This window comes from Oncorhynchus tshawytscha, linkage group LG05 (assembly GCF_018296145.1).
Source record: "Oncorhynchus tshawytscha isolate Ot180627B linkage group LG05, Otsh_v2.0, whole genome shotgun sequence".
NCBI classification, from domain to species: domain Eukaryota; kingdom Metazoa; phylum Chordata; class Actinopteri; order Salmoniformes; family Salmonidae; genus Oncorhynchus; species Oncorhynchus tshawytscha.
Genome location: NC_056433.1, coordinates 21,409,460 through 21,432,733, shown reverse-complemented (window position 1 = coordinate 21,432,733; position 23,274 = coordinate 21,409,460). Strand labels below are relative to the sequence as shown.

Below are 23,274 nucleotides of genomic sequence, written 5' to 3'. Positions count from 1 at the left end.
AGACACTCCTCAGTAAAAGGCACGACAGCCCACTTGGAGTTTGCCAAAAGGCCCCTAAAGGACACTCAGACCATGAGAAATAAGATTCTCTGGTCTGATGAAACCAAGTTTGACCTCTTTGGTCTGAATGCCAAGTGACATGTCTGGAGGAAACCTGAAACCATCCTTATGGTGAAGCGTTTCAGAGGCAGGGACTGGGAGACTAGTCAGGATTGAGGGAAAGATGAACAGAGCAAAGTACAGAGAGATCTTTGATGAAAACCTTGCCGCAGCAAGGCAAATTGGTGCTGTGACGTCATCGCAGCAAAACGTTATCTAGCAACTTCTATCGGCAAATCAAGGAGCCAATAGGGATCTCACTGAAAAATGATTGGAAATACTGTTTGGGCACAACTGAAAGCACTGACCAGAATGCAATGGCTTCAAGTGATTCCTCTCACTAGCACGACTATGAAGTATTTTTTGATTTTCTATTGGCTACAGTACATGGTAACATTCAACCATACATGTTTCAACATGAATATAGCGAACAGATTTTGAAACAAAGAGTTGGATTTAGCTAGAACAGAAGCTCAGCTATTGCCGATGACAGAACCAAGAGGACAGGTGGCAAATACGGTGGCTAGCTTAGTTTATATAATGAAACCCCTATTGGTATTGTTGGCAAACATACAGTGGGGGGAAAATATGTTTTGGGCTATGTTTGCTGAAAAACTATCTGTAGCCATATCTACGACTACAAAGATTTAAAGTTTTACAAATCAGGGATATATTTTATATAGATATGGACATTAAACAGCAAGCATTAACGTTACAACCAGACACCTACAGCCATCTACCAGCAAACGTTAGCACATGACTTGAGCTGGCTAGCTAGTTAGCCTGGTGCTTCCTAATTTGCTATGCACCACGCCTCGCGTTCACAACTTGTTAGAAAATGTGTAACATCGGCAACTGTTAATAATTTTACTAGCTAGCTATGTTTCATACACTGTATATACAAAAATACGTGGACACCCCTTTATTTTCGTGGATTCGGCTATTTCAGCCACACTAGTCGCTGACAGGTGTATAAAATCGAGCACACAGCCATGCAATCTCCATAGAGAAACATTGGCAGTAGAATGGCCTTACTGAAGAGCTCAGTGACTTTCAACGTAGCACAGTCATAGGATGACACCTTTCCAACAAGTCAGTTTGTCAAATTTCTGCCTGGCTAGAGCTGCCCCGGTCAACTATAAATGCTGTTATTATGAAGTGTAAACTACTAGGAGGAACAGCGGCTAGGCCGCGAAGTGGTAGGCCACACAAGCTCAAAGAACAGAACCTTTGAGTGTGCTTCTGTCCTTGGTTGCAACACTCACTCCCGAGTTCTAAACTCCCTCTGGAAGCAACATCTGCACAAGAACTGTTCATCGGGAGCTTCATGAAACGTGTTTCAATTTCCGAGCAGCCGCACACAAGCCTAAGATCACCATGCGCAATACCAAGTATCGGCTAGAGTGGTGTAAAGCTCGCCGCCATTGGACTCTAGAGCAGTAGAAAAATGTTCTCTGGAGTGATGAATCACGCTTCACCACCTGGCAGTCCAACGGACTAATCTGAGTTCGACGGATGCCAGGAGAACGCTACCTGCCCGAATGCATAGTGCCAACTGTAATGTTTGGTGGAGGAATAATGGTCTGGGGCTGTTTTTCATGGTAGGGGCTAGGCCCCTTAGTTCCAGTGAAGAAAGATCTTAACGCTACAGCATACGATGACATTCTAGACGATTCTGTGCTTCCAACTTTGTGGCAACAGTTTGGGGAAGGTCCTTTCCTGTTTCAGCTTGACAATGCCCCCGTGCACAAAGCGAGGTCCACACAGAAATTATTTGTCAAGATCGGTGTGGAAGAACTTGACTGGCCTGAACAGAGCCCTGACCTCAACCTCAAACAGCATTGCGATGAATTTGAACGCTGACTGCGAACCAGGCCAAATTGCACAACATCAGTGCCCGACCTCATTAATGCTCTTGTGGCTGAATGGAAGCAAGTTCCCGCAGCAATGTTCCAACATCTAGTGAAAAGCCTTCCCAGAAGAGTGGAGGCTGTTATAGCAGCAAAGGGGGGACCAACTCGATATTAATGCCCATGATTTTGGAATGAGATGTTTGACAAGCATGTGTCCACATACTTTTGGCCATATAGTGTAAATGACGAGGGTTGACATTGATTATGATTGTGGATGCATTTCAATTTCAAAACATTATAAGAATGACGCAAGATTCCAAACGGATGTAAATAACAATTATTATTTAGTCCAACAGTCAGTCCGTGTGTTCGTGTTCTGACCTGTGCTGACATTCAGGATCGTGTCCTTCCTGTGTTGTCATCAGTTCCCCACCTGACACCTCCAACCTGCCCTCTCTAATCTTCTTCACCTGTTTTTGTTCTGGGGTTCCTCAATTCCTCACATCCCTGTTGAAACTCAGTACAGGACAGCAGTGGTTCCCAACTTTGTTTGGTTACTGCACCACCAACTGAATTACTCTGCCCAGAGTACGCCTGAAGTACCCCCCAATTTGCATTTTACTAGTAAGCGTATGGTCACAAGTCTTCTCAAGTACCCCTGTGGATAGGCCAAGTACCCTCAGGGGTCCTAGTAATCCTGATTGGGAACCACTGCAGTACAATATGGTCCCCCTAACAACAAACAGCCAGCCGACTCAAATAGCCTTCGTAAATGCTTAGGCCTATCACATTAGAAATGCATGGGTTACTTTCACACTCATTGGTCAGGGTACTGTTTCCCAGGATTCATTGCTGCCTGGAGTCTGTCATAGACAGTTGAGGTGAAATAATTAGAGCTAGATATTCACCTTCAAAGCCACTTTCCAAAACTTTACAGGCTAAATCCTGCATTATTGTCACCACAGTGCTGTGTTCTAGCAGATGACAGATGAGCAGTATGGCAATGACTGTTTACCACGGGTTGCATCACACAGCTCGTGGCTGAATGGAAGCAAGTACCCTCAGCAATATTCCAACATCTAGTGGAAAGCCTTATAGCAGCAAAGGGGGGACCAACTCCATATTACACCAGCTCTGATGTCAGTTGTGGCAGGGCTTTAAAACTATTACGGACTACAAAGGGAAACCCAGACGCGAGCTGCCCAGTGACGCGTGCCTACCAGACGAGCTAAATGCCTTTTATGCTCGCTTCGAGGCAAGCAACACTGAGGCATGCACGAGAGCGCCAGCTGTTCTGGATGACTGTGTGATAGCGCTCTCGGTAGCCGATGTGAACAAGACCTTTAAACCGCGACCGGGAGGTCCGTGGGGGGACGCACAATTGGCCTAGCGTCGTCCGGGTTAGGGAGGGTTTGGCCGGTAGGGAAATCCTTGTCTCATCGCGCACCAGCGACTCCTGTGGCGGACCGGGCGCAGTGCGCGCTAACCAAGGTTGCCATGTGCACGGTGTTTCCTCCAACACATTGGTGCGGCTGGCTTCCGGGTTGGAGGGCGCTGTGTTAAGAAGCAGTGCGGCTTTTCTACATGTCCTTGTTTTGTATGTCATGTTTTGTATTATTTGTTTTGCACCCAGAACTCTGGGTCTTGTTGTTCCTGTATGCTCTTTTATGTTTAGATAAGAATTGTATACCAGTCTTGTATACCTATACACCATTCTTGCGTGTGTTTAATAAAAAATATTTGAAACAAAGAAGCAGTGCGGCTTGGTGGGTTGTGCATCGGAGGACGCATGACTTTCAACTTTCGTCTCTCCCGAGCCCGTACGGGAGTTGTAGCTATCTTGTCTCATCACTACTAAACAATTGGATACCATGAAATTGGGGAGAAAAAGGGGTAAAATTCACACAAAAAACACCCCAAAAAAATCATGCGTGGACCAACTGGCAAGTATCTTCACTGACATATTCAATCTCTCCTTGAAGGAGTTTGTAATACCTACATGTTTCAAGCAGACCACCATAGTCCCGGTTCCCAAGGAAGCAAAGATAACCTGCCTAAATGATTACTGTCCAGTAGCACTCATGTCGGTCGCCATGAAGTGCTTTGAAAGGCTGTTCATTGCTCACATCAACAGCATCCTCCCGGATACCATAGACCCACTCCAATTCGCATACCGCCCCAACAGATCCACTGATGATGCAATCTCAATCGCACTCCACAATGCCCTTTCCCACTTGGACAAAAGGAACACCTATGTGAGAATGCTGTTCATTGACTACAGCTCAGCGTTCAACATCATAGTACCCTCAAAGCTCATCACTAAGCAAAGGACCCTGGGACTAAACACCTCACTCTGCAACCGCCCCCAGGTGGTAAGGGTAGGCAACAACACGTCTGCCACGCTGATCCTCAACACTGGGGCCCCTCAGGGGTGTGTACTTAGTCCCCTTCTGTACTCCCTGTTCACCCACGACTGCGTGGCCAAACACGAATCCAACACCATCATTAAGTTTGCTGAAAACACAAGTGGTAGGCCTGATCACCAACAACGACGAGACAGCCTATAGGGAGGTGGTCAGAGAACTGGCAGTGTGGTGCCAGGACAACAACCTCTCCCTCAATGTGAGCAAGACAAAGGTGCTGATCGTGGACTACAGGAAAGGGCGGGCCAAACAGGCTCCCATTAACATCAAGGGGGCTGTAGTGGAGCGAGTGAAGAGTTTCAAGTTCCTTGGTGTCCACATCACCAACGATCTATTATGGTCCAAACACACCAAGACAGTCGTGAAAAGGGCAAGACAAAACTTTTTCCCCTTCAGGAGACTGAAAAGATTTGACATGGGTGCCCAGATCATCAAAAAGTTCTACAGCTGCACCATCGAGAGCATCCTGACCGGTTGCGTCACCGCCTGGTATGGCAACTGCTCGGCATTCGACCGTAAGGCACTACAGAGGGTAGTGCGTACGGCCCAGTACATCACTGGGGCCAAGCTTCCTGCAATTCAGGACCTATATAATAGGCGATGTCAGAGGAAAGCCCAAAATATTGTCAGAGACTCCAGTCACCCAAGTTATAGACTGTTCTCTCTGCTACCGCACGGCAAGCAGTACCAGAGCGCCAAATCTAGGACCAAAAGGCTCAATAACAGCTTCTCCCCCAAGCCATAAGACTGCTGAACAATTAATCAAATGGTCACTGGACCATTGCATTGATAACCCCCCTTATCCATTTGTTTTGTACACTGCTGCTACTCACTGTTCATTATCTATGCATAGTCACTTCACCTTACCTACATGTACAAATTACCTCTAACCTGTACCCCCTGTATATAGCCGTGTTATTGTGTTACTGTTTATTATTTTTTACTTTAGTTTATTTGGTAAATATTTTCTTAACTCTTCTTGAACTGCACTGTTGGTTAAGGGCTTGTAAGTAAGCATTTCACGGTAAGGTCTACACTTGTTGTATTCGTTGCATGTGACAAATAAAATTTGATTTGACAGTCGGTGGTGAATCGGAGACAAGTTTCCACATGTATCCTGTGACAAGGTAGCCATGGGGTATGAGAGCGTATCTTAATGAAATCTGACATGGGATTCATCCCAAAGCATCCTGCCAAGGTTAATAACAACCCTGCCTTATCTACAGCAGGGTTTGATTTTGACAGTTTTCTCATTTGATTTTGACCCCTCTCTGAATCCTTCTGGGAGAGTAATTGAAATAATGTTCAATATCCCCAGTGCCTGCAGGTAAAGTCATGGACAATGTGTTCTCAAATAACAAGCTTTTTTCTTCACCACAAAATACTATTGACTATAAAATGTGCAATTTTTTCTCTCTCCATAAATGGCATATTTCCTGAGAAAGATTGAGTTGTCAGACTTTCTTTCTTGCCATCCCATTGGAGCACATCTTTGGTTGCAATCTTGCAGTACATTTCCTACCCACTCATAGGTACTGTAGCGTTAACATGCTTACGCAGAATAAGCGTTTTCTGTTAAGCCTGCAGTGCCATTTCATTCTGAGGTCAACCGGATAACGCTGAAGCTGTTTCCTAAAATAACATATTGTTACAGTTCCTCCCAGCAATACCTATTGGAACTAAGCCCTGGGCCACAGCCATCTGCTCTGTAGCACAGCCCAGGCAATCCTGCCACCTGATAAGACAAAGAAATCAAATCACTTTTAACCCCTGGGATTATGGCACGACACATGCAGACAGTGCATTGCACTACATTCCCCTCTCTGGCAGAGGTATTAACGCAGCCTGAGCCCATCCTCTTGTGTGATCTCACTACAGAGAGAAATCCACTGGGGAGATGGGATGGACGGGACCACTTGGCACGGCTGGGCTAAAAGGGAGAAACACATTCCTTCAAGTGTGGTTGTCATCACTTTACAGAGAGCAATCCTCTCCATTTCAGAAGTAAATACAGGGTGCTGGGAGCTAGCTGGAGCTAAATCAGAGATTGGTTTCATTCTAAGTGAAACATGCTCCAGAAGAAAGGTTAACAGGGCAGTGCTTGGAGAACAGGAGCGCAGAGAAGGCTGACTCTCTGGCTCCAACTCACTCTTTAAAAGGCAATATTCCATTACCAATGGGAATCTGCATCATTAAGATAACTATGTAACTAATGGGTTTATTCTATGTAAATGAGGAAACATGTTTTAACTGTGCTGCAAGGCTTGCGACTAATGTTTCCACTACTGTAACTTTTGCAGTTGGTGACACCAGCCCATGATTTGGTAGCACAAAAACATTCTGCAGCGCCACGCAATAAAACAAAATGTAACCATCTTATACAGTCATTAAAGTCATTCACAGTTCTTTATTCAGAAGTGTCATAGACTACTGAGATGGAATTCAATAAATACTGTAAGTTGTTTCATCTAACATGTCCAAGCAGGAATGCATGATACAAGATAATTTGATGTGCAACCTAATCCAGTGATTTGTCAAACCAAAATTCATGACATTAGGCTATTTGTTGTTATATTTTACTGTCAAAATAGGGTTCCAGAATTGTTCAACAGAGATGAATTTCCCTACATCTTTATGTGCACTAATATCACACAGGCCTGATTCATGATTTTAGGGCTAATTGACCTGAGGAAGTGGAAACTAATAACACAGGAGCCTGATCTCTAACTCTAAATATAAAATCCACTCTAGAAGCCATGTATTTTTAATGTAAATGTCCTAAAATACTTTTCACCAATGAGGTCTATGTATACCTTTGCAATGGCCGATGCGCATTTTGCACAATCCGTATCTCAAAACCATAAGAGATATCTCGTAGGCTAGGCATGACATTTTTTCAGATATCCAAATTGTCCCAAAAAATGTATACCTACTAAACTAAAATATAAAATGCAACATGTAAAGTGTTGGTCCCATGGTTTCATGAGCTGAAATAAAAAGTCCCCAGAAATTCCATATGCACAAAAGCTTGTCTGTCTCAAAGTGTGCACAAATTTGTTTACATCCCTGTTAGTGAGCATTTCTCCTTTGCCAAGATAACATGTGGCATATCAAGAAGCTGATTAAACAGCATGATCGTTACACAGGTGCCCCTTGTGCTGGGGACAATATAATGCCACTAAAATGTACGGTATTGTCACACAACACAATGTCACAAAAGGTCAAGTTTTGAGGGAGCGTGCAATTGCCATGCTGACTGCAGGAATGCAGTGCTGTCCACCAGAGCTGTTGCCATATATTCTAACGCTAATTTCGCTTCCATAAGCCGCCTCCAACGTTGTTTTAGAGAATTTGGCAGTACGTCCAACCGGCCCCACAATCGCAGACCATGTGTATGCCATTGTGTGGGTGAGCGGTTTACTGATGTCAACGTTGTGAACAGAGTGCACCATGTTGGTGGTGGAGTTATGTTGTGGGCAGGAATAAGCTATGGACAATGAACAACAATTGCATTTTATCAATGGCAATTTGATTGGACAGAAATACCGTGACGTCATCGAGGCCAAGTGTGCACACACACACACACACGTTATACACTGCTCAAAAAAATAAAGGGAACACTTAAACAACACAATGTAACTCCAAGTCAATCACACTTCTGTGAAATCAAACTGTCCACTTAGGAAGCAACACTGATTGACAATAAATTTCACATGCTGTTGTGCAAATGGAATAGACAACAGGTGGAAATTATAGGCAATTAGCAAGACACCCCCAATAAAGGAGTGGTTCTGCAGGTGGTGACCACAGACCACTTCTCAGTTCCTATGCTTCCTGGCTGATGTTTTGGTCACTTTTGAATGCTGGCGGTGCTTTCACTCTAGTGGTAGCATGAGCCGGAGTCTACAACCCACACAAGTGGCTCAGGTAGTGCAGCTCATCCAGGATGGCACATCAATGCGAGCTGTGGCAAGAAGGTTTGCGGTGTCTGTCAGTGTAGTGTCCAGAGCATGGAGGCGCTACCAGGAGACAGGCCAGTACATCAGGAGACGTGGAGGAGGCTGTAGGAGGGCAACAACCCAGCAGCAGGACCTCTACCTCCGCCTTTGTACAAGGAGGAGCAGGAGGAGCACTGCCAGAGCCCTGCAAAATGACCTCCAGCAGGCCCCAAATGTGCATGTGTCTGCTCAAAGGGTCAGAAACAGACTCCATGAGGGTGGTATGAGGGCCCGATGTCCACAGGTGGGGGTTGTGCTTACAGCCCAACACCGTGCAGGACGTTTGGCATTTGCCAGAGAACACCAAGATTGGCAAATTCGCCACTGGCGCCCTGTGCTCTTCACAGATGAAAGAAGGTTCACACTGAGCACATGTGACAGACGTGACAGAGTCTGGAGACGCCGTGGAGAACGTTCTGCTGCCTGCAACATTCTCCTGCATGACCGGTTTGGCGGTGGGTCAGTCATGGTGTGGGGTGGCATTTCTTTGGGGGGCCGCACAGCCCTCCATGTGCTCGCCAGAGGTAGCCTGACTGCCGTTAGGTACCGAGATGAGATCCTCAGACCCCTTGTGAGACCATATGCTGGTGCGGTTGGCCCTGGGTTCCTCCTAATGCAAGACAATGCTAGACCTCATGTGGCTGGAGGGTGTCAGCAGTTCCTGCAAGAGGAAGGCATTGATGCTATGGACTGGCCCGCCCGTTCCCCAGACCTGAATCCAGTTGAGCACATCTGGGACATCATGTCTCGCTCCATCCACCAACGCCACGTTGCACCACAGACTGTCCAGGAGTTGGCGGATGCTTTAGTCCAGGTCTGGGAAGAGATCCCTCAGGAGACCATCCGCCACCTCATCAGGAGCATGCCCAGGCGTTGTAGGGAGGTCATACAGGCACGTGGAGGCCACACACACACACACACACTACTGAGCCTCATTTTGACTTGTTTTAAGGACATTACATAGAAGTTGGATCAGCCTGTAGTGTGGTTTTCCACTTTAATTTTGAGTGCGACTCCAAATCCAGACCTCCATGGGTTGATAAATTTGATTTCCATTCATAATTTTTGTGTGATTTTGTTGTCAGCACATTCAACTACGTAAAGAAAAAAGTATTTAATAAGAATATTTCATTCATTCAGATCTAGGATGTGTTATTTTAGTGTTCCCTTTATTTTTTTGAGCAGTGTATATAACACAATCTGCCATTGAAAGTGATGGTTGCTGATAATGGGCCTCTGTACGCCTATGCACATATTCCATAAAAAATTAGCCGTTTCCAGCTACAATAGTCATTTACAACATTAACAATGTCTACACTGTATTTCTGATCAAATTGATATTACACACACACACACACACACAGTTGAAGTTGGAAGTTTACATACACCTTAGCCAAATACATTTAATCAGTTTTTCACAATTCCTGACATTTAATCCAAGTAAAAATGCCCTGTCTTAGGTCAGTTAGGATCACCACTTTATTTAAGAATGTGAAATGTCAGAATAATAGTAGAGAGAATTATATATTTATTTCAGCTTTTATTTCTTTCATCACATTCCCAGTGGGTCAGAAGTTTACATGCACTCAATTAGTATTTGGTAGCATTGCCTTTAAATTGTTTAACTTAGGTCAAACCTTTTGGGTAGCCCTCCATAAGCTTCCCACAATTAGTTGGGTGAATTTTGGCCCATTCCTCCTGACAGAACTGAGTCAGGTTTGTAGGCCTCCTTGCTCACACACGCTTTTTCAGTTTTGCCCACAAATTTTCAAAAGGATTGAGGTCAGGGCTTTGTGATGGCCACTCAAATACCTTGACTTTGTTGTCCTTAAACCATTTTGCCACAACTTTGGAAGTATGCTTGGGGTCATTGTCCATTTGGAAGACCCATTTGCGACCAAGCTTTAACTTCCTGAGGTCTTGGGATGTTGCTTCAATATATCTACATAATTTTCCTCCCTCATGATGCCATCCATTTTGTGAAGTGCACCAGTCCCTCCTGCAGCAAAGCACCCCCACAACATGATGCTGCCACCCCCGTGCTTCACGGTTGGGATGGTGTTTTTCGGCTTGCAAGTCTCCCACTTTTTCCTCCAAACATAACGATGGTCATTATGGCCAAACAGTTCTATTTTTGTTTCATCAGACCAGAGGACAAAAAGTACGATCTTTGTCCCCATGTGCAGTTGCAAACCGTAGTCTGGCTTTTTTATGGCGGTTCTGGAGCAGTGGCTTCTTCCTTGCTCAACGGCCTTTCAGGTTGTCGATATAGGACTTGTTTTACTGTGGATATAGATACTTTTGTACCGGTTTCCTCCAGCATCTTCACAAGGTCCGTTGCTGTTGTTCTGGGATTGATTTGCACTTTTCGCACCAAAGTACGTTCATCTCTAGGAGACAGAACGCGTCTCCTTCCTGAGCGGTATGACGGCTGCATGGTCCCATGGTGTTTATACTTGCGTGCTATTGTTTGTACAGATGAACGTGGTACCTTCAGGCATTTGGAAATTGCTCCCAAGGATGAACCAGACTTGTGGAGGTCTACAATATTTTTTCTGAGGTCTTGGCTGATTTCTTTTGATTTTCCCATGATGTCAAGCAAAGAGGCACTGTTGTTTGAAGGTAGGCCTTGAAATACATCCACAGGTACACCTCCAATTGACTAAAATGATGTCAATTAGCCTATCAGAAGCTTCTAAAGCCATTACATCATTTTCTGGAATTTTCCAAGCTGTTTAAAGGCACAGTCAACTTAGTGTATGTAAACTTCTGACCCACTGGAATTGTGATACAGTGCATTATAAGTGAAATAATCTGTCTGTAAACAATGGTTGGAAAAATTACTGTGTCATGCACAAAGTAGATGTGCTAACCAACTTGCCAAAACTATAGTTTGTTAATAAGAAACTTGTGGAGTGGTTCAAAAACAAGTTTTAATGACCCCAAAGTGTAGGTAGACTTCAACTGTACACACACATATACACACACAGTGGCTTGTAAAGTCTTCACCCCCCCTTGGCATTTTCCTATTTTGTTGCCTTACAACCTGGAATTTAATTACATTTTTGGGGTGTTTGTGTCATTTGATGTACACATGCCTACCACTTTGAAGATGCTAAACATCTTCTATTGTGAAACAAACAAGAAATAAGACACAAAAAAACTGAACTTGAGCGTGCGTAACTATTCACCCCCCCAAAGTCAATACTTTGTAGGGCCACCTTTTGCAGCTATTACAGCTGCAAGTCTCTTGGGGTATGTCTCTATAAGCTTGGCACATCTAGCCACTGGGAGTTTTGCCCATTCTTCATGGCAATACTCCTCCAGCTCCATCAAGTTGGATGGGTTCCGCTGGTGTACAGCAATCTTTAAGTCATACCACAGATTCTTAATTGGATTGAGGTCTGGGCTTTGACTAGGCCATTCTAAGACATGTAAATGTATTCCCACCACCACCAAAGCACCCCCAGACCATCACATTGCCTCCACCATGCTTGACAAATGGTGTCAAGCACTCCTCCAGCATCTTTTCAGTTTTTTCTGCGTCTCACGAATGTTCTTCTTTGTGATCCTAACACCTCAAAAACTTAAATTTGTCCAGTGTCTGTTCTTTTGCCCATCTTAATCTTTTATTGGCCAGTCTGAGATATGGCTTTTTCTTTGCAACTCTGCCTAGAAGAAAAGCATCCCGGAGTCGCCTCTTCACTGTTGTTTTGCGGGTACTATTTAATGACGTTGCCAGTTGAGGACTTGTGAGACGTTTGTTTCTCAAACTAGAGACTCTAATGTACATGTCCTCTTGCTTAGTTGTGCACCGGGGCCTCCCACTCCTCTTTCTATTCTGGTTAGGGCCAGTTTGCACTGTTCTGTGAAGGGAGTAGTACACAGCGTTGTATGAGATCTTCAGTTTCTTGGCAATTTCTTGCATGGAATAACCTTCATTTCTCAGAGCAAGAATAGACTGACGAGTTTCAGAAGAAATATCTTTGTTTCTGGCCATTTTGAGCCTGTAATCGAACCCACACATGCTAATGCTCCAGATACTCAACTAATCTAAAGAAGGACAGTTTTATTGTGTCTTTAAATCAGAACAACAGTTTTCAGCTGTGCTAACATAATTGCAAAAGGGTTTTCTAATGATCAATTAGCCTTTTAAAATGATAAACTTGGATTAGCTAAGACAACGTGCCGTTGGAACACAGGATTTTCACCGTGATAGAACTGAGTGTTTTGCATGGATCTCTTTTGGGTCTTGTGGAAACTGTTCAATGAGAGCCTGTAATTGCCAATGAAGTGGGGAAAATAGTATACTGATGTCAGGGATGACTGGAGGTGTCACGCCCTGGTCAAAGTATTTTGTGTTTATCTTTATGTATTTGGTCAGGCCAGGGTGTGGCATGGGGTTTTTGTAATTGTGGTGTGTTTGTCTTGGGGTTTTGGTGGTGGTATTGGGATTGTAGCTTAGTGGGTTGTCTAGCAGAGTCTATGGCTGTCTGGAGTGGTTCTCAATCAGAGGCAGGTGCTTATCGTTGTCTCTGATTGGGGACCATATTTAGGCAGCCATATTCTTTGAGTTTGTCGTGGGTGATTGTCCTTAGTGTCCTATGTGTACTCTCGGTTAGTTTGCACTAGATAGGCTGTTTCGATTACGTTTATTGTTTTGTGTAGTGTTCGTGTTTCTTTATTTGATTAAACATGAATCTCAATCGACACGCTGCAGTTTGGTCCGACTCTCCTTCATCACCACTAGAAAACCGTTACAGGAGGGCTAAATGCGCAGAAGTAGCTCAACACACGGTTATAAAAACTACATTCAAAGGTTTGTTGTTTTGTGAAATTAAGTATTATAAAACAGTGTGGTTCTAGCTCAATATTGAGAGTTGAAAAATAAAAAGTATACCTACAGTACAGAAAGTGGAGATGGGCTTTTCAACAAGTACAACAGTAGTTGCTTCCAAATTGCATTTTATACATAGAGAATGCATGTTTCAGTGCCCACATAAGGGGAAAGGGAGTGAGCTCGCTCATCACAGCAGCCGTCCCTAACGAAACAGGCACAGCCGCAGGGCAGACAATCATTTCAGGAATAATGAGGATAATGCACTTTACTGTTCGACCAAATCATGGTCTTACCCAGGCAAGAAATAGGCAGTTTTGATTGCGGTGTCCAGGTAGAATGTGCAACTCGCACAGATGCTACCAATTAAAAATATAACTCACACAGCCATCTCAAAGGGTCGCATAAATGTGACTAAATGGTCAAAGTCTGTAGCCCTGTTGTGTATAATAGTGTTGTAGTTATAGACTATTCAGGTGGAAAGCTTTTAAAGCCTACAGCTAGATCCAGCTCTATACTTAAAATAGGCTATAAAATTAGACTGCCTTGCACCTGTTTGTCCTTGGAACATTATTAAGGGTGCATAATATATCTGCATAATATTCTGTTTTTAGGTGCTTTTATCTAGAAACCCATAACCTTACTCATAGCCGAAGCTAAGGACAAAAGACTGGTCAAGGCCAGTTGCTTCAGAAAAACATGCATCTTTAATACCTGCATGATATTGCCTTGAACTATATGGAGCTGGTTGCTATGACCAACTTACAGTCTTCACAGCCATCCTATATGAAATTCAACGGACAATAAAATACTGCTCTCGCGCGTGCAGCGGTACAAGAAAAATAAACATTTTACAGAAAGGATTTTGTGCAAATGGTGAGACACAAGATCGGATTTAAAAAGACCAATAAAGGAAATATAAATCACATGGATATTAGGCTTCCGTTCAAAAAGATGATTACAGTAGGCTAAAATATGGCCCATCAGTTTGAAATGCCGTTGCATCCAAACTTTTTTTTCTGCATCACTCATTCAGGTGACTATGAGATTGAAACAAACATCTAATGCTGTGCTGTAAAGCTGAGAAATATGAAAGTATTGCATCCCAATGAGCTTCAAAATACTGTAGTGTCAACCTACTCGGAATGACACCGCAAACGTTATGAATCAGGACCTTACTGCAGTGAGTAGGAGACAGTGGTTTGACCAAACTAGAGCTTCAGAAACAGACAATGGAGCTGCCTTCTAATGCTTCTTTAGGGCAGGTATGATGTATCCCCTTTCAGACCCATGTCCACTACTGCAATGTTTTGACTGAGTTATGACCTGGACAAGAGGATACTTGCCACTAGTCTTTAAATCAGTTGAAGTCTGTCTGTGTCTGTTTGACAGGGCGGAAAAAGAAATGTCTTAACAGATGAAGCACAGACAGAGGAGAGGGGCTGCTGGGGTGTACAAACAACATGGTCACACACACTTTGGGTTAGTTTGTAGGACAATCCTTTTGGATTGGTTATCAAATGGAAAACCGTAAGGCTAGAGTAGGTAAAATACTAGTCTGGTGTCCTAGTCTGTCTTGTACTTTAGCCAACTCACATATAAAATGTACTGAAATGTGAAACCCTGCCACCAGCAAAAGCTGTGCCCACTTTAAAGGGTTAATAGCCCATACAAGGTCAGGTTCTAGGATCATGTGGAACCACTCTCTCTTCTTTACTTCAATGGATCTTGCTCCTAGTGTGGATGGGATACTTGCCTCCTAAATTACCTTGTAGCAAAACATAGGCTTTATTAAAAGGGGTAACAATTACATGTTCTCAATTTGAAAATGGCTTTAGGATGTGATCAGCACACACACACACACACACACACACACACACACACACACACACAATCATTTCATTCCAGCTGGTGGTATAAAAAGCTGTTAGCACCTCGGGTTAAAAGTTATTATTATTGAGCAGTATAAGACACTGAGTAATACAGTAATGGCGTCCCGTGTTCAATTGTATGATTGAATAATACCCATGACCAAACTAGGCATTTCATTTTCTACAAACTTAATGACTACATTAGCTAGCAACATAATTGTTACATTTGCGATCTGTACAGTCAGAGCATCGATTCGCTGATGGACGATAGGATCGGGGTCAGTTACCTCCTCAGCACCCGAGCCTTGACAGGTGCAGTAGCAGGGTCACAGCACCTGATACAAGGACCCTTGATACCCGAATATCTAAATATAACAGTTGCAATCCTTACCTTTGTCAGCTGTGCTATTTTCTTGCTCATTTTGAGGTGCAGATCTTGGGTATATTCCATGGTGATTGTTGATGATGAGCCAGAATTATATTTCCCTGCTCCGGTCGAAGGATTGCCAACAGCAGGGCTGTAGTACTGCTGCCAACCCGCTCCAGTCGCCATCTTCACGGTCCTTCAAATGTTGTTACTATAAGAATGTGATGTAGCGATCAATGGCACAATGGTCAAAGCAGGTTCTCCTGCAACGGGTTCTTTCTCCTCGAAACCGTAAAATAAAACAACATCAAGACATCAATCTTTCAACTGCTGGATATCAATCTTTCATTTTGCGCAGGAAAAAAACGAATGCAATAGCTGCTAGCATAACGTTGTAATATTTGCCCTTATTTGCTGAACCAATTAACACTGCCAACCATCATCATCACAGAAATGTTGCAGTTTCATGAAGAGGTCCTCAGCATTAGCTAACGTTAGATAGCTATCGTTAGGTGTAGCAACAGCATTGGTTTGACCACACTCAAATTCCGGAAATTCGTCGATTTGTATTTGCACGAATGAAAGAGCTTGGTGAATTGATGTTACTCACGTTGAACCCGATATTTTGCACCGGAGAGAGCCGGTCCGAAGAGTGGTTTCTTCAATGCATAACTAGCTATGACAGGCTGAGTGGTTGCTGCACTGCTAAGGACTCGGTTACCATGGATCACTTCAACAGTTTACATATCTGACGTCAGTTCCGTTCGTTTTCACGCTCTCCCCTCAGTTTCATTGATGCGATGAAATATTATTGGTACTGCTACGATGGGGATCAGAGTCAGCGGAAACCTTCACCACATTTCATTAGTATTAATCAAAACATTGTAATTTTTCCATATTTTGTGGATATGGTTCAAGGAGCGAGTGTGTGTGTATGTGTGTGTGTGTGTGTGTGTGTGTGTGTGTGTGTGTGTGTGTGTGTGTGTGTGTGTGTGTGTGTGTGTGTGTGTGTGTGTGTGTTTGTGCGCGCGTGTCTGTCTGTGTCTGTGTAGCCAGATCACACATTTTAGGAGGTGTGTGAGAAGGACAAAGCAGCATATTTTGGGGATATGGTTCATGGCGTGTGTGCGCGTGCGTGTGTGTGTGACCAGATCAACATTTTAGGAGATGTGTGAGGAGGCCAAAGCTGTTCATTGATCAAGCTTGCTGCCTGCATGCCTGGAGCACCTATACATAGGAACATTTCCACGGAGCTAGTCTTAAATTGTTGCTGAATATAGTAGGGTAGTAACTAGAGGTCAACCGATTAATCGGAATGGCTGATTAATTGGGGCCGATTTCAAGTTTTCATAACAATCGGAATACCGGTATCTTTGGACACCGATTTGGCTGTTTTTATTTTTACTTATTATTTTTACACCTTTTTAAAATATTTAACTTGTCAAGTCAGTTAAGAACACATTCTTATTTTCAATGACGGCTTAGGAACAGTGGGTTAACTGCCTCGTTCAGGGGCAGAACGACAGATTTTCACCTTGTCAGCTCGGGGGATTCAATCTTGCAACCTTACAGTTAACAAGTCTAACGCTCTAACCACCTGCCTCTCATTGCACTCCACAAGGAGATTGCCTGTTACGCGATCGCAGTAAGCCAAGGTAAGTTGCTAGCTAGCATTAAACTTATCTTATAAAAAACAATCAATCAAAATCACTAGTTAACTACACATGGTTGATACTAGTTTATCTAGCGTGTCCTGCGTTGCATATAATCGATGCGGTGCGTATCGTTGCTCCAATTTTTACCTAACCATGAACATCAATGCCTTTCTTAAAATCAATACACAGAAGTATATATTTTTAAACCTGCATATTTAGCCAAAATCCAGGTTAGCAGGCAATATTAACCAGGTGAAATTGTGTCACTTCTCTTGCGTTCATTGCACGCAGAGTCAATGTATATGCAACAGTTTGGGCCGGCCTAATTTGCCAGAATTTTACGTAATTATGACATAACATTGAAGGTTGTGCAATGTAACAGGAATATTTAGACTAATGAATGCCACCCCTTAGATAAAATATGGAACAGTTCCGTATTTCACTGAAAGAATAAACGTCTTGTTTTCGAGATGATAGTTTCCGGATTCGACCATATTATTGACCTAAGGCTCGTATTTCTGTGTGTTATTATGTTATAACTAAGTCTATGATTTGATAGAGCAGTCTGACTGAGCAGTGGTAACCATTCATTCAAACTTCACTTTTGTGCGTTTTGCCAGCAGCTCTTCGTTGTGCGTCAAGCATTGCGCTGTTTATGGCTTCAAGCCTATCAACTCCCAAGATTAGGCTGGTGTAACCGATGTGAAATGGCTAGCTAGTTAGCTGGGTGCGTGCTAATAGCGTTTCAAACGTCACTCGCTCTGAGATTTGGAGTGGTTGTTCCCCTTGCTCTGCATGGGTAACGATGCTTCGAGGGTGGCTGTTGTCGTTGTGTTCCTGGTTTGAGCCCAGGGAGGAGCGAGGAGAGGGACGGAAGCTATACTGTTACACTGGCAATACTAAAGTGCCTATAAGAACATCCAATAGTCAAAGGTTAATGAAATACAAATGGTATAGAGAGAGAAATAGTTCTATAATTCCTATAATAACTACAACCTAAAACTTATTACCTGGGAATATTGAAGACTCATGTTAAAAGGAACCACCAGCTTTCATATGTTCTCATGTTCTGAGCAAGGAACTTAAACGTTAGCTTTCTTACATGGCACATATTGCACTTTTACTTTCTTCTCTAACACTTTGTTTTTGCATTATTTAAACCAAATTGAACATGTTTCATTATTTATTTGAGGCTAAATTGATTTTATTGATGTATTATATTAAGTTCAAATAAGTGTTAATTCAGTATTGTTGTAATTGTCATTATTACAAATAAATTTAAAAAATTGGCTGATTAATCGTATCGGCTTTTTTTGGTCCTCCAAATAATCGGTTTCGGCGTTGAAAAATCATAATCGGTCAACCTCTACTAGTGACCTCATATAGGAAGAGAATCCTAAAGCAGAATATCCCACTCAAACCATAGTCCAATTCATAGTCCTTCCTCTTATTCCTCTTATTCTGTCTGATTTCATTCACTCTCACAGTGGCTGCCTATTTGGCACACAGTTTTAGTTTCCCATTTCACTTATGCTTGGGATGAAAACAGGGAGAAGACACATGTTAGCATTCCCTAAATTGTCATTTAACCTTTTACTGCAGTGGGTCACATAGAGTGTGTCTTGGTAGTCTTTAACAAATCTACTTTGAACTAAAAGTATACACCTCACACCCATGGTTATGGGCTTTAAAAAAACAAGACACCTTGTCAGATATAGAGTTTAAACGTAAAATGTTGAGTTTGCATCCCAATATTAGACTTTATATACATCACAGAAGTTTGAACTATAACAAAACCGTTTGACATAAACACCGGATTTTCTGCAGATTTTGTGAAATATTGTTGATTATGAAAAATATGAATACAGTTCCACCCATGAGGCCACAAAAGGGCGATTTGGTCATTTTACTACAGGAAAGGGCTACAACCTCTTAAATGTAATTAAATGTAATCGAAAATGTAATCTATGTAACCCCCAAAAGTATTTTTTTATCATGAGAGGGCCTTATACAATAGGCTAACTAGTAATGCTGCATACTCCAAGAAAGGTTCAAATCTCACCTTTCTGGTACAAATAGCTATACATTGCTGAGTTGTAGTGACTTTTGAGGACACAAGCTCAAGTACACAGTACAAATTTGATAAAAATATGAAAATTTGAAATATTGTATATTATGTATTTCCTATTGATCAAAACTGCATGAATAAGTCTTGAAATGCTTATATATATAGTACAATAAAACGACTAACAATAAGATTTAGCCTATCACAGTTAATACAACATGACCAAAAACTATAGGCTACTACACCATTACTGCATGTCAGCCGCATGAAACAGTGAATTGACTGGAAACCAGGTGGTATACGCTCCAAATTGAGTTGTGCTTTGAGGAGAACGCTTACATTTTGTCGTGGCGGAGACCGAGGCGCGCGTGGAAAACAGCGGAGGCATCAATTCAGGCTACAAGTGTAGAATTAATGACAATCGCAGAACTTCATTACACTACACGTAAGTGTTTTGTAACTGATGTCTCTTTCCAGTCATCAAATTGCGGGTGCACACTTCATTGTTGGGGTTTGGATGCTGAAATGATTTTGTGAGTGAACGAATGTTCGCGGGTAGCCTACAGGAGCGGCTTTGTTAAGTGATTGTTTAACAATAACATTAAAACATCATGACTGGTTGTGTTTATTCCACATTAAAAGCCTTAGACGACGTGTCCATAAGGATAGGGGAAGCTAAGCTTTCCATAAAGTATATTTTATTAAATTGCCAAAATGATATACCCAAATCAGCTTTCTCCTTTCTATAGACGACAGAAATAAACAAAACATCATTGGTCTACTATGCCAGAAAGCATGGTTAACCTACAGTCACATAGCCTACAGTCAGAAGGGCAATCATACCAAATAAGATTGTTAAATTGCAACTGTCAGTGAAAAACAGAGAGACCCAGCCTGGCATATTGCAATTTGTTAAAATACAATCCAGGAAAAACTGTTTGGAAAGCAAATGGCTTTTGCTGTAAAGAGATGACAATGAAAATACTTTTAGTCATCAACATTATTAACTTAATTGTCACCAGCAGAGAACATTGGCCAAGGTGAGTATTCACTTTCTTCATCATTGGGTCAGTCCCACTTTTGTTTGTTTTTGGACAGTAATTTCCTCCTCCAGGTTAGATGGACTTCATTTTGTATTTGTGTCTCCCCTTTTCGTAGGCTGATTAAATGGATCGGAAAATATTGTTTTTATTGATATGTTTGTTTGTCAGTGTCAGCAGAGTAGGCTACCCTGTCATTTTTGTCGTATGAAAATGAATACTTGTGTGTTGGGTGTTAAGTATTGATAAGAAATCAAATCTACTTTCACCTCTGCTTATAACTGTAAAATACATATTTATATATTTAGTGTTAGAGAAAACGTGTATATTTTCTTAAGGTCTCTGTTGATCAAAACGTCTGACCCCATTCCTGTGAATGTCTCACAGAGCTCTAGCTTGGCCTCCTGAACTCAGTAGGAACCAGCCTTTCATCTCATATTAATATTGTCCATCTATGACAAACAGAAAGTGTTTTCTGTTTAAAATCATTTAAATATTTTTGATTACTGGCTGCAAATCGATCTCTGAATGTGCTACAGTGACGAACCCACTCTCTCCTGCTGCACTATGAGAAGGATTCCAGGTATATGAATTGTTAGTGGCTGTGACATAGGGTTCAGCAAGGGGTTGATGGACAGTCAGAAGGACATCCCAGCTTCAAGTGGAGTCAGATTCCACATCATATTTCACACAGGCAGAAGAGACATCTTCCTGTGTCCGTGAGAATCAGGGCTACCACTCAATGCAATCCATTTCGATCTATGGTGTCCACATATCGATTTATAGGTAAAACCGATATCAAGACCACGCAGGTCTCCAAAAGAGGGGACTTTACATCGAAGAGGTTTTAAAACTCACTTTGCTGCTTTACTACAACATCATCATGTTATGTCATAAAGGTTAACAGCACAGCCCTGGGATATTTGAGACACCTGGGTAGGTTCCTTCAAATCAATACAGCCTAAAAGCTCACAGTGGAATTCTCCCTGGCTCTTTATCCACTGTCTCTGTGCCTCCTGTCTGTGGAGTGAAACAGCTAAAAGGACTGGGAGAAACATCATGGGGGAATCGGGTAGATTGTTCTTAAGAGGCATAGAGACATGGCTGGCACAAAAACCATGACATGGAAAAACATCAATACTCTAGTTGTAGAGAATGAAACGGTCTTTGAGAGTACAATGTGAGGTGAAAGCGTTTGATCCAGGGTTCGGATGGCTTGTTACTTTGTGATCTTGGAATAGGAATCAGACATACTGTAGGCCTTGTGGTTTGGAGCCCCGAGCAGCCACCTGGAGCTGTGTTGATTCTGGTGATTTGTAAATAGGCCACATTCTCATTTAACTTTCTGTTGATTCATAATTTAACAGTCTGCTCTGACTGAGGCATCTCTTGTGGAATTTTTTTCAGAGTTGTGCTGTTTTGTTGGTACATTAGGAGAGGCATGGGGACTGCTAAAAATGTGGGCCGACCAAAATCACTGGCACTGTGAAGACAGACGAGAAATCTGGTGCAGGAGAGAGATGCACCGGGGATTGTGGATTCTGGTGCAGTAGAGAGATGCACCGGGCAGTATGGATTCTGGAGCAGGAGAGAGATACACCGGGGATTTTGGATTCTGGTGCAGTAGAGAGATGCACCAGGGATGATTGATTCTGGTGCAGTAGATAGATGCACCAGGGATGATTGATTCTGGTGCAGTAGAGAGATGCACCGGGGATTATGGATTCTGGTGCAGTAGAGAGATGCACCGGGCAGTATGGATTCTGGTGCAGTAGAGAGATGCACCAGGGAGTATTGATTCTGGTGCAGTAGAGAGATGCACCGGGGATTATGGATTCTGGTGCAGTAGAGAGATGCACCGGGCAGTATGGATTCTGGTGCAGTAGAGAGATGCACCAGGGATAATTGATTCTGGTGCAGTAGAGAGATGCACCGGGGATTATGGATTCTGGTGCAGTAGAGAGATGCACCAGGGATTATTGATTCTGGTGCAGTAGATAGATGCACCAGGAATGATTTATTCTGGTGCAGGAGAGAGATGCTGTTAGAGATTTATATAGCTGCAGTTTTATTGCTCAAATCAAATCAAATTATTTTGGTCACATACAAATGGTTAGCAGATGTTAATGCGAGTGTAGCGAATTGCTTGTGCTTCTAGTTCCGACTATGCAGTAATATCTAACAAATTCACAACAACTACTTTATACACACAAATGTAAAGGGATGAATAGAATATGTATCTATGGATGAGCGATGGCGTGCGGCATAGGCAGGATGCAGTAGCTGGTGTAAAATACAGTCTGACAGGATGCTCTCGATTGTGCATCTGTAAAAGTTTGTGAGTAGTTTTAGATGACAAGCCAAATTTCTTCAGCCTCCTGAGGTTGAAGAGTCGCTGTTATGCCTTCTTCACCATGCTGTCTGTGTGGGTGGACCATTTCAGTTTGTCCGTGATGTGTACCGGGGAGTATGGATTCTGGTGCAGTAGAGAGACACACCGGGGAGTATGGATTCTGGTGCAGTAGAGAGACACACCGGGAAGTATGGATTCTGGTGTAGAGACAGTTTGGGAGTAGATTCTGGTGCAGAGAGACACACCGGGGAGTATGGATTCTGGTGCAGTAGAGGTTGAAGGGAGTATGGATTCTGGTGCAGTAGAGAGACACACCGGGAGTATGGATTCTGGTGCAGTAGAGAGACACACCGGGAGTTTGGATTCTGGTGCAGTAGAGAGACACAACGGGGAGTATGGATTCTGGTGCAGTAGAGAGACACAACGGGGAGTATGGATTCTGGTGCAGTAGAGACACACCGGGAGTATGGATTCTGGTGCAGTAGAGACACACCGGGGAGTATGGATTCTGGTGCAGTAGAGACACACCGGGGAGTATGGATTCTGGTGCAGTAGAGAGATGCACCGGGGAGTATGGATTCTGGTGCAGTAGAGACACACCGGGAGTATGGATTCTGGTGCAGTAGAGGCACCGGGGAGTATGGATTCTGGTGCAGTAGAGAGATGCACCGGGGAGTATGGATTCTGGTGCAGTAGAGAGAGCAGAAAAGGGA

General features: G+C 43.0%; 1 protein-coding gene across 5 annotated transcripts in view; it reads right to left on the bottom strand.

Moving 5' to 3' along the window:
* LOC112250145 (family with sequence similarity 184 member Ab) overlaps positions 1-16,179 on the bottom strand; it is a 120,832-nt gene extending 104,653 nt beyond the window's left edge. For 4 of the 5 annotated variants that reach the window (XM_042321681.1, XM_024420036.2, XM_024420038.2 and 1 more), the window contains exon 1: positions 15,473-16,179. In XM_042321681.1, the coding sequence (XP_042177615.1) occupies positions 15,473-15,634 (162 nt within the window). In that variant the 5' untranslated portion in view covers positions 15,635-16,179. The remainder of the gene's footprint in view (positions 1-15,472) is intronic. The other variant, XM_024420037.2, reaches the window with a different exon arrangement.
* Between the last annotated feature and the right edge of the window lie 7,095 nt (positions 16,180-23,274).